General features: G+C 40.0%; 1 protein-coding gene across 3 annotated transcripts in view; it reads left to right on the plus strand.

Moving 5' to 3' along the window:
- Window positions 1-12,164, plus strand: part of WDFY3 (WD repeat and FYVE domain containing 3) — a 1,200,521-nt gene that overhangs the window by 1,008,243 nt on the left and 180,114 nt on the right. For all 3 annotated transcript variants that reach the window (XM_069236246.1, XM_069236255.1, XM_069236264.1), the window contains 3 exons: window positions 7,260-7,366; window positions 7,972-8,125; window positions 9,417-9,508. In XM_069236246.1, the coding sequence (XP_069092347.1) occupies window positions 7,260-7,366; window positions 7,972-8,125; window positions 9,417-9,508 (353 nt within the window). The remainder of the gene's footprint in view (window positions 1-7,259; window positions 7,367-7,971; window positions 8,126-9,416; window positions 9,509-12,164) is intronic.

The raw sequence follows: 12,164 nt of genomic DNA on the forward strand, positions 1-12,164 counted from the left end.
AAAAGCACCAATTAGCTGAACACTATAACTTTTGTCTTTGTCACTTCAGAGTGTACTATAAAAACATCACTCTTCCAGTGGTGGGAGGCCCAGTTCACATTTGGCTGGTAGTATGGGCACTGATTCACCAAAATGCTAGGGATAGCGCAAGTGACATTACATACCGTTTGACCTTAGACATCTCAGTAAGTGACATCATATGACCCTTGATCCTAATTTATTCCAGGAAAGCATATCACATGACCCTACTCTCACACACTCTTACACCCCCTTATAATTATTCTTATTCATTCTCACTGAGTCACTTGCATTCACTCTTAATCTCACTCATACTTACTGACATTCAGGTCCAGGTTTACTAACACTTTGCACTGTGTTTATATTACATTTGTGATGCAAAACCAGAGTGTTAAGGTTAATTTATTATCCAAAGCAAATCCTCACTGACTATCTCTCACACATTTTCTTACACATGCAGACACACACTCATCCATGCACATGCTGTCCCTCTTAAAAATACACTGTCACCCACAAGCATGCATTTTAAACTGTTTTTACTTAGCACATCTGCTTCCAAAGGTCCTGTTCCAGCGAAGTGTGCTCCATTTGTTATTACACCAATAGTGAATAAGAGAGTGTTATTCACCATTAGTATAATAAAAAATTAGCAGAAAATAAGATGTGTAGAACCCACCCCTGTGTTCTTGTTACTAATTTGCTAAGCTTTGACGCAAGGGGTCTCAAAGGCAGTGTCGGGAGTCGTGAGAGACAAGCTAGGGGTCGCAGCTGCAATCCTTGGCGACCCCTAAATTACATCCATGGGTGATTTGTTTTTGGGTGTTAAAAAATGTTGGTGCTATGCAACATTTTTGACAGATGCTCAGCTGTCTGGGCTCAGTCACACTAGCTACTCCCCCCTCCCCTGCAGGTGGTGGGGGCACTAAAAAAACTAGGACAAAATGTAGAGTTGCCTACAATACTTAAGGAATTGTCACATTCTGTGTCATGCCTCTGTCCTGTTGCAAGGATGGTAAACAAATCTGTGGTAAAGACAAAGAGCCGAAGGTTTCTGAGAACAGCCAGCACCTCAAAACCAATTCCCTGCAGAATAACATTGCCCATAGTCACGTTTGTTAATTGAATTGTACCCCCATACTAAGTAAGTATCGTATTAATAATTTCAGGGATATCTCTGCTTCAGAAGGTACTAGGGTGTCTGTTTTTGTAGTGTTCATCCTTCTAATAGTCCTGCATTATGTGAATATAGACCTAGACCCTGATTTACAAAAAAATATCTTAACTCTGCACCTACATTTAGTACTTTTTTCTATTCGAAAAACGTACCTGAGTACATTTAGAAAGCTACGCCTGTTGTATTTTTCCATACATGGGGAAATAATGCGATTGCCGCCTTTTTATGGGTGCTGTTATTCCACCAATGTGAAATGTGTATGCAACAATTCTTCCTTGAGGAAATCAAGTGCCTTTGGGCAGTGACACAATTTTTCTTTTGCTTTTATTGGGGAGGGGGGTTGGGGGGTTTATATTTTTTTCCTGTGAAGAAACACCTTTCCATAAGCCCGGTGAATTTGGGGGGGTTTCTGTTTCCCTTACCAACTTGGAAAAAGTATTTTACCTCTGCTTTTTGCCAGGAGTAAGTCTTGCTAAAAGATCAGAGAGGAGTTTGTGAATGCCCATATACACAGCAGTGAAATGATTAAGAATTACAGTCACCTTTTATGAATTCATTGCAATTGTATTTTTTCCATTTGTACTCGGAGATATGAGTTCTGAGCTCATACAGCTTTGTGAATCAGGTTACTATTCTTTTTGAAAAATGTAGTTTAACTAAACATTGTGTTTCCTATGTGTACTTAGTTTTCCGTACTGTATCTGAGTTACAAGGACTCTACGACCTCTTGGTGTAAGCTGTGACAGCTCAACCTACTCATATTTGGAGCAGTAGGTGTATGAAGAAAGTAACTTGTTGATCAGTTGGGATGTGCTCACACTTGATGACCAGGCACAGCATTAGTAAATTACATTATCATATTACTTTGTCCAGTAACATTTGACTTCTCCAGAGCCTAGAGGAAGGGTCTATCTGCTACTTATGCCCTATTCACACTCTACTTGTGCCCTAGTCACACTCTGTGAAATCATAAAACCTACTAAAGAGCATTTTAACCCTCATTTTTTGTGCTTTGCTAGTAACTATGACATTGACTTCATGTGATATCGTATGCTCTACAGTTCCCATCATTTAATGAATTTCGTCCTCTCTACAACCCCAACACAAAGTCACTGCCGTTAAAGTTAGTGTTCCATACAGCTCTCACTCTGTTTGCTCCATTACAGCTTTCTCTACATTGAATGTAAAATATTTTTTTTTCTATCAGTACACCTGTCTTTCTCTTACCAGGACTTTCTGTATTGATTCTAGCATTACACCAACATTTTAAGAACCCCCCTTTCCTTATGCAGGACTCGAGGTGAAGTTTGAAAGTGTAATGTTATTAGGTTGTGATACCCCATTCTTCTAATTAATATTACACTCACTGGATTTCAGTTAGAAATATGGACCACATTTCTTTCTTCCCCAATGATTTAGCACCTTTTCAAAGCAACCGTGCCATTCTTAAAAATACATTTAACTTTCATATCCCTTCACTCAAATATCTCCCCTGATTTGTGTGGAAATCCCTAGCTCTTATATCTGATGCCGTCTATCTCTTAATAGTACAGCATTCACTCTGCCGTACACTTCCCTAATGCAGACCTATTTGTAAATAAAAACACAATGTGGAAAAGGCTGCTTTTCCTTGCAATGCAGACTCTTCTAAGGGTACTCTATTTAACAGTCAGTCATCCTACCCATCACATTTCTTCTAACGTCTTGGTTGTCTTCTTTGCACCTTGCTTATAACTCATCTTCAACATCTCCTTTGTGTAGTAGATGTTAGCTCCTTTTGAACCAAAATGAGATCTATTCTTTGGTCTGCTGCTGTTCTTTCCCCTCTCGCTTTCCTCCTTCATTTAGCATGTGTTACTGTCCTTTACTCTGTTCTTTTGACTTCTGTGTTGTATGCCAATTACAGATTTTGCCCTCATTGTTGCCTTGTGGTGCTATACTTTTCTTTGCATCCCCTTCATTACCTATTCAGTGTCTACGTTTTTTTTGGCCTCTGTTCTGCCCAACATGACCCTCCAATGATTGCAGTTATTAGTGATTGCTGCCCAATTCATCTTTTCCGTTGACGGCTCAAGAGCACCAATCACATTCAGTCACTTCATATCTTATGTCGTCCAACAGCGTATTTTTGCGGATATCAACAGGATAAATAACCACAAATGTATTAAATGATGTACTGAACAAATAAACAATAGAAGCCAATCAACGAGACGCCATGTAAACTTCACACATCACTGTCTCTTTTCCTTACCCAGTCTCATCGTAATATGCAACTACCAGACCTTTTATTAGCATTTGTCAGAGTTTCTCTTACCTCATTATCTTGTACTTTTCTTAGCTTTTCTCAAATCCAGGTACAGTTTTCTGATAGTAAATAACGTTTTCCTTCCATCTTTTGTGCTGTTCTCCAAAGTTTTAATTGTTCATATTTTCGTTTTAATTGTTAATATTTTCCTTTCCTTCACTGCATCCAGCGGTGTCATACTTTTGTTTTCCATGCACCCTCATGTGATCCACATGCTCTATTTATTCTTTGACATTCCTGCATTATCTGTTCACTTCTAACTTGCATCTGTAGAAACATAGATGCAAGTTAGAAAGAAGCATTTGATTGTGTTTTTTTTTGCAGCCAGTACTCTTTTCCCATTTTATAAGCTGTTGTGCATGTCCACTGCTGACTGTGGGATTCCATATGCTCTAAATGTATTCGAGAAAAAAATGAGTATTTTTTTTTTTTTTTTACTTTTTACTGAGGGGAGCAGGCATTTCAGAAGTAAATATAGTCGGCATATGGTGCGGGATACATTTGGGAGGCAAGGGAGAAGCAGACTGCAGAGTTGTGGTGAAATCATGTGTAATACTAACGGGCACTCCCTCCAACCGTTTGAGTTTTTCACAGATGTCAGCTCACGCTCTGACTGACAGAAAATATAGGCCCGGGCACCAAAATAAAAGTTGCTCCCATTAGCGAACCAGTTAGCAAGAAAAGTGGCCAACATTTGCAAACAAGGCTAGTTTTGAACTTGTAAAGACATGCTTTATGGGTGTTTTGCGAGGTATGGTAGAGTGCATGCATTTGTGTTTGCTGCAGGCAACCTTGTGGTACTATCAGGGAAATTTACAGTCGAAACCGACCCACCTGGCCATAAAACAGGCCCACACACTGATCTGTTGGAACAGTCTATCTTGCATTGCCTGATTGCTCTATGGGCCAGTTCGACCCCATGCCCATCCACCAACAAAAACACAGGGTGTAACATGGAGGAGATGTGGGGCATGTCGGGAATTCACAGTTAGTGGGTAAGCAACAGTGAATTTCTTGAGCAGAAATGTCCTGAAGCTATAACAGTGTATCGGATCCACATGGTTGGACTGGCATTTGAACCAAAATATGTGTCCTTCATTAGCGAATCTGATAACGACTAATCCACATTTGCAAATTTAGGCATTTGTCAACTTGTAAAGACACACTGTATAGGTGTTAGCAGGGTATGGTAAACTGTTGCTTTTGTGCTTGCTGCAGACAATGTTTTTAGGCAGATCAGTGACATAAACAATAAAAACCGTACACTTGACCATAAAACATGCTAACAAACACCTGAAAAAAGTCCCATGCACTGACCTGTCAGTCCAGCCCTTTATGCATTGCCTGCTTTCCCTAAAAGCCAGTCTGACCCTGCACATTCATGTGTGTGTCCCTTTTGGAATGGATCCTGTAATGTATGTATGAGAATGCATTTCTGTTCTCAGCTGAGGTGCAGACAGGAGAAAATATTGGACTTTTTTTGAAAGCATAGATACATGTTTAATGGTAAACTCTGTATCCAAATCATATTTCCCAAATTTATATTGTGCTTAATATGCATATGGAAAAAAGCCATGGAAACAAAAACAGCTTCGGCAGTAGCTGACTCTTGAGCCTGTCACTAAGGATATGCTATAAATCTACTTTATTTAGAGTGTTGAGATTTCCAGCTTTAGTAATAATATATAATAATTCATAGTATTACAAAAGGGAAATGAACTGAAACCCGGGCCTTCTAAGTAGTGCTGTACATGAATCCGTTCTTGTCGCTTTTACCCTGAGTATAATACCCAGAAATATTAAATAGCAACAGTTAATACTTCAAGACTAAATATTTTTATTGGTTGATATGGAACCAAGTAGTGTTGTCATGTGTACTCTTTGGCCAGCAGTGATAAAGTTACCTCACAGTGATTCAGCAGGTCAAAAGAGAAACCATGAAAACTAGGGGCTCGAAAAATCTACCCACCTGTTCTCTAAGGCGAGTTTTATTTTATGAGGTTGAGCTATTTTTAGATCCTATTCGCCCCTTCTGGCAAGTGGACAAAGCATGTGTTCAGAGACAGAGGTCAAAAGTCAGTTTGTCTTCTTGCAATGCAAATACTTTTCCTTGGGAAGTTCTTGGATTTTGTAAGGTGAACTGTCTGACCTATGTGAAATGAAAGGCTGTTGGTATCAGGTTTTTCCTAACACACAACATTTATATAACTAAGTCAACTTTACAGACATTTCACAATGTATTTCAGTAGCTGTGAAAGACCATTTTTTGTACTTCTGAATGATGAAAAAAATATTTTAGCGGATGAAAAATGAGTTAGAACGCTTTACTTGGTGATGTGCAAATTATAAACTTTTTCTGAAACTCAATTTTCACAGATTATTGTTAATACTCAATATCGTTTTATCAGTAAAGCTTTGAACATTAAAAGCTAGTGTTAAAACATAAACTGAGAAACACTCCTGCCCTAATGGCAAAGCTATTAGTAAACTAAGAGGCAAGTCATGCATGGATCATGTGTACCCTATATGAAGGCTATATTTATTATGCATGGAATAAACGTTTAGTATATTTAATCAAACAAAAGAGGATTATTTTTACTTCAGAAATGCTGAGCTCACATTTTTGAAGGTACACTCGTGAGAATGAAGAAAAAGGCAACTGTAAAATACATTATTTGCCTAGGATCACACAATTTGAGACCCGTTTCCAGGTCACGTACATTACAGTTAGGTAGAGTAGATTATTCAAGCTGCAGGTCTAGTAAGATGTTTCGAGGCCTAAACACTTTAGGAAATTTCCCACCTGTCCCCTGTCAATAGATTTAAGACTTTGCACAAATGAGTGACAAATTATACCTTAACACTGTGTGATTTGTAATAACTAGTAAGTCACAAACCACATCCCCTAATTTAAGCAAAGGTCTAGTGTTCTCTAGAAAGCCTCAGGAGAACTTTTCAGATTTATCGGGAAGGGTAATTTGGGGTTAGAACACTGTGTAGCTGCATTTGTATCAAAAGCATCAGGACCAGGAAGGCAAAAAAATAAGTATTTGCATATAATGTAAAATGCACATCCTCTGTACCAGACGTTTTTTTCTGAATGCACAAGAGAGTTGAATCCAAAATAGATTTCTGGAAATGTATTTCCTTTGTACAATATTTCAGTTAGAATCTTGGTATGCATATTATCTTATATTGATGTCCTGAAAATCTGGCATAGATACATTTCTAAGTTAAATATTTAAATAACTGAGTGAGTTACAGTTTTGTACTTTTAAATAGGTAATAAATGTTTGCTTAATACTACAAGCACTAATGCAGCCTGCGCTTCAGAGGCTAGGACTAATGGATTGAGTCCATGGTACTTATTTACCTGGCTGTCCTCAAATGTTTTCTTTATTGTACGAAATGTAACTTAAACCCCAGCACTGATAAAACCACCATCACATGTAGAAATGATCATTGTATTTGCTTGCTCAGTTGTTGTGCATTTGTGTCGTTTTGAATGGCACATTGAGATCTGTTGTCAGAATGCCTTGTTACATTATTGATCAAGCTCACTTAAGTCATTTTTAAACTCCTGGAGCTTCTATCAAGGTATGTGGTAAAGATGAATTCTGTGTCAGTGTGTTTTTTATGTTGATATTCACAATTTCTTGGTTAGGGTTAGCCAATGTAATTCAAGTATTTCATCGTAGTCAGTTAAAATGATACTTAATCTTTTTTGAAGCGTTCATTTACAATGGCAAGTCTTTATTACAGGAGAAACACCAGCTTATCATTACGGCACTCATTATTCATCAGCTATGATTGTGGCCTCTTACCTTGTTCGCATGGAGCCTTTCACGCAGATCTTCTTGAGGCTGCAGGTTAGCTCTTGATTGTATTTTATATGTTTTTATTTCATTTTCATCTCTCTTTCGTTCCTTTGAAATATTCTTAGAAATCTATGCAAACTGCTTATATATTAAAATCAGTAATGACATTGAGATAGCATGGAGGAAATTAAGTTGGGAAAAAATCTTTCTAATTGTAGATTTTTCACTCAGATAAGTCTTCCAGGAGTGCATCAAAAAGTGTGTGTCTCAGTATAATTTCAAAGAGCCATACTAATGGCATCTCAGCTGTTCAACTTCTGTCCTGTTTAATTGCTAACGTAATGAAATGTTTGCCTTTGAAATAAGCTTTCAGTGTGGATTGCACATGGAGCAGGATGAACGCTGATTTGCATACATTTGGTCCTATCTGGAGTGATTATATATATATATATATATATATATATATACAAATATTCCATGTATATGCTGCCTTAAAAACTCCATAAGCGCATGAATTCCTATTTCTATCACCAAGAACGAATTCCTTGAATATTGATTTCCTTGAACTCTGTGACATTTTCTTACACCTGTTTACCTGGTAGAAAATGTTAAAACTGGATGTTTGAAGATTTTAAGTCATGGTTTCTATTTTTCAGGGTGGTCACTTCGACCTTGCCGACCGAATGTTTCACAGCGTTCGAGATGCCTGGTATTCTGCTTCTAAACACAACATGGCAGATGTGAAGGAGCTTATCCCAGAATTTTTCTACCTCCCAGAGTTTGTTCTGAACTCTAATAACTTTGATCTAGGTATGCTGGCATGTTCTGTTGTATGTATAGATACAGTCATTTTTTAAAGTTGACTCTGCACAATTTACCACTTATAAAAGTGGCAGAAAAGACTCGTCCTTTTGGTATAAGTGTAAAGCACAAATCTGCATCATTCGTGTTTGCTTGCAGCAGCTCACATTAATAGTTTGAAACCGTTCACAGTAGCACAGTATGTGTTAGGTTGAATGTAAAAGGCTAGTACCATTGAAATTATAGAAGCTCCAGATGATGCAGAAAAAGTTTGCTGTTGGCTTGGGTAAATATGGAGGCCATTTTGGTATTTAGTTGACTACTCATTTCATTGTGCAATTCACATGAATCTGATAACTATTTAAAAAAATAATTGGTTTAATTCTGAAAAGTAATCAACATAAACATTGATATTAACAACTAAATTGGCTGTGAGAATGCACTGAATAAAAAAAAAATAGCAACGTATGACTCTCACCAGTTTCAGTACAGTTTGCGAATATTTAAACATGTTAATGTCAAAAAGATTTAAGAATTTAATGTTACTACTTATTTTGTAAAGAAACTTTTGCTAATTGACTTCGTAGTACCCAGGTACATGTTCCGTGCAGAGATGCCTCTTCATGTTTAATGCCTGATTGACTGCCCAGGTGTGGTCCAAGATGCTATTGTTTTATGAGCAAAAAGCAGCCATTGTCGTTCAGCGGCAGTTTCCAAATGATCATTGCATTCCTGCTCCTTACATTCCTACCTAAGGGTCAAATATTTTCCATGCATACAGAACTTTTACCTTTATTTTTGGATATATGTCATGAGAATGCTACTTTTAGAGTATGCTTGTTGCTGTTCATCGGTGAGCCCTGTAGACATATTCTAGTCAAATCTCTGATCCGTCAATTATGCCCCTTTTGAAAATATCTCTTGTTAATTTGAAAGACCTCAGATTAACTTTACACCATTTCAAAAACATCTCACTTCAAAATTCCGAACACACATTCAGAGCTATAATAATCTCAATAAAAGGAGATTGAAATTTAGGCTGTGTTGCAGTGCAAATGAATGGGGTTGATCTAATTAGTATTGGAGAAGAATTATAAAATTATCAGCAAATAGATTTCTTCTTTGTTAAAGCAATAAATAATCAGAATGTTTTTCTTCTTCATAGCAATCACTCATCCTATAGCAGATAGGATTTGTTATTCATCTTGTGTTCATGTACTCCACTTTTGCATGCCTGGTGCAAGTGAGTGGTGATTGAGAGGTTTCCTTTCTGCAATGTCTAATCCACTGCACGTTTTAGGCTGCAAACAAAATGGAACAAGGCTTGGGAATGTACTTCTTCCAGCGTGGGCCAAGGGAGATCCCCGTGAATTTATCAGAGTTCATCGAGAGGTAGGAAGTAGACCTTTAGTCATTGAAGCAAAACATTTTCTTGTGTGTAATGTATGCATGCAGTTGTGTACTTGAAACTAGATGTAAACATATATATATATATATATATTCGATGGCATGTGTAGCTGCAGATACACATGCTGCGCACTGTTCCTGCCATCTAGTGTTGGGCTCGGAGTGTTACAAGTTGTTTTTCTTCGAAGAAGTCTTTTCGAGTCATGGGACGAGTGACTCCTCCCTTTCGGCTCCATTGCGCATGGGCGTCAAATCCATCTTAGATTGTTTTCTTTCCGCCATCGGGTTCGGACGTGTTCTTCTTCGCTCTGTAATTCAAATTGGGAAACTTAGAAAATCATAGAAATTCGTTGGTATTGTTTACTTTCGGGACCGGTTTAGTATCATTACATCGGCACCGACAACAAGACCGCTTCGGCTGCCCTTTGGGGCTTCCGCCTTTGACCAAGGCCTGGTCGGCCCGGCCACACCTGTCGTTGAAGACTAATGGACCGGACCCTCTTCCGTTTCTGTCCAAAGTGTCACGCCAAGTATCCTTATACAGACCAGCATCGGGTCTGTAACCTGTGTTTATCGCCCGAACACAGAGAGGATACTTGTGAGGCCTTCCGAGCATTTCGATCCAAAAAGACCTTAAGGGATCGACGCGCAAGACGATTACAGATGGCATTGAAGCGGACCCAGCATCTCAACGTCGAAGAAGAAGAGATGCGGATATCCATTCAAGGTTCGGACTCTGAAGAATCTGACGGGGATCGACCTTCGACAGCAGCGCGAAAGTGAGTACACCTGGCCCGTCCCACACCCTAGGTCAGAGCAAAAAACAAAAGGTCTCGGGGACGCCACTGCCAGAAGGCCATGGCTCGACCCACAGAAAGGAAGGTGAACAAGTAACATCGGCACCGAAAAAGGCCAAAATATTGCCGAAGACTTCCGACTCCGGTCGAGAAACCGGCACCAAAAAAATTTGGCGTCAAGCAAGCCTCGAAAGAGCCTATCGGGACCGAAAAAGACAATTTCGATGGGAATTTTGGTACCGAAAAAAACGGCTTCGGAGCCGAAAAGGACTTCCTACACGGAAAAACAAGGGCTCTCTCTACAGCTCAAAAAAGGCACAGATTCGAGCAGGAACTGGATTTGGAAGAGCATGACCAACCTCAGCAGAGGCTACAAATCCAGATAGACACAGGGAAGATACAAACCATCCCTCCCCTCAAATTTAAAAGAAAGCTGGCTTTTCATGAGACTGAGATGCAACCAAAAGCCAAGGTGGTTAGAGAAAAGTCACCACCCCCACATTTCTCACCACAGGCGTCCCCACTTCAATCACCACAGTTGTCACCAGTGGGTACACCAATAGCACAGTCGCCCACATATACTGGGATGACTCAAGATGATGTAGACCCCTGGGATCTATACGACCCACCAGTTTCGGACAACAGTCCAGAGTGCTACCCAACAAAACCTTCACCGCCAGAGGACAGTACGTCCTATACGCAAGTACTGGCCAGAGCAGCAACATATCACAATATGACAAAGCACTCCGAACCAGTGGAAGATGACTTCCTATTTAACACTCTAGCGACCACGCATGCATCGTACCCAAGCCTGCCAATGTTACCGGGCATGCTTAAACATGCACAACAGGTTTTTCAAGAACCAGTAAAAGGGCGAGCCATCACACCAAGGGTCGAGAACAAATATAAACCACCCCGTCAGACCCTGTGTTTATAACACAACAGCTCCCTCCGGAATCAGTGGTTGTGGGGGCTGCAAGAAAACGGGCAAATTTGCAGTCGTCAGGGGATGCGCCACCCCCTGATAAGGAAAGTCGTCAATTCGACGCGGCAGGGAAAAGAGTGGAATCGCAAGCAGCCAATCAGTGGCGAATTGCCAACTCAAAAGCCCTACTTGCCCGCTACGACAGGGCGCATTGGGACGAGATGCAAGACATCATCCAGCACTTACCCAAAGAGCATCAAAAACGTGCCCAACAAGTGGTTGAAGAAGGACAGGCCATATCAAACAACCAGATCCGCTCTGCAATAGTCTCTGCTGATACAGCGGCACGGACTGTCAATACAGGAGTAACAATTAGAAGGCATGCATGGCTGCGAAGTTTTGGGTTTAAACCAGAGATACAACAGGCGGTATTGAATATGCCGTTTAATCAACATCAGCTATTCGGGCCGGAAGTGGATACCGCAATAGATAAAATGAAAAAGGACATGGACATGGACACAGCCAAAGCCATGGGCGCGCTCTACTCCTCTCAATACAGGGGAACATTTAGGAAACCATAGTTTAGGGGAGGATTTAGACAGCAACCCTCAGAACCATCCACCTCCCAAGCAAAACCCACTTACCGATCTCAGTACCAGAGAGGGGGGTTTCGTGGTTCCTACAGAGGACAGTTCCCAAGAGGAAGAGGAAAATTCCAGCCTGCCAAGCCAACCCCTAGTAGCAAGCAGTGACTTCAATGTCACACTTTACCGGTGGGGGGCAGATTAACCAAATACTACCACAATTGGACACACATTACCATGGACACGCGGGTCCTATCAATTATCCAACATGGTTACTGCATTGAGTTCACAAGATTCCCTCCAGATGTTCCCCCAAGAACGCACAAAATGTCTTT

Source organism: Pleurodeles waltl, chromosome 1_2, assembly GCF_031143425.1.
Source record: "Pleurodeles waltl isolate 20211129_DDA chromosome 1_2, aPleWal1.hap1.20221129, whole genome shotgun sequence".
NCBI classification, from domain to species: Eukaryota; Metazoa; Chordata; class Amphibia; order Caudata; family Salamandridae; genus Pleurodeles; species Pleurodeles waltl.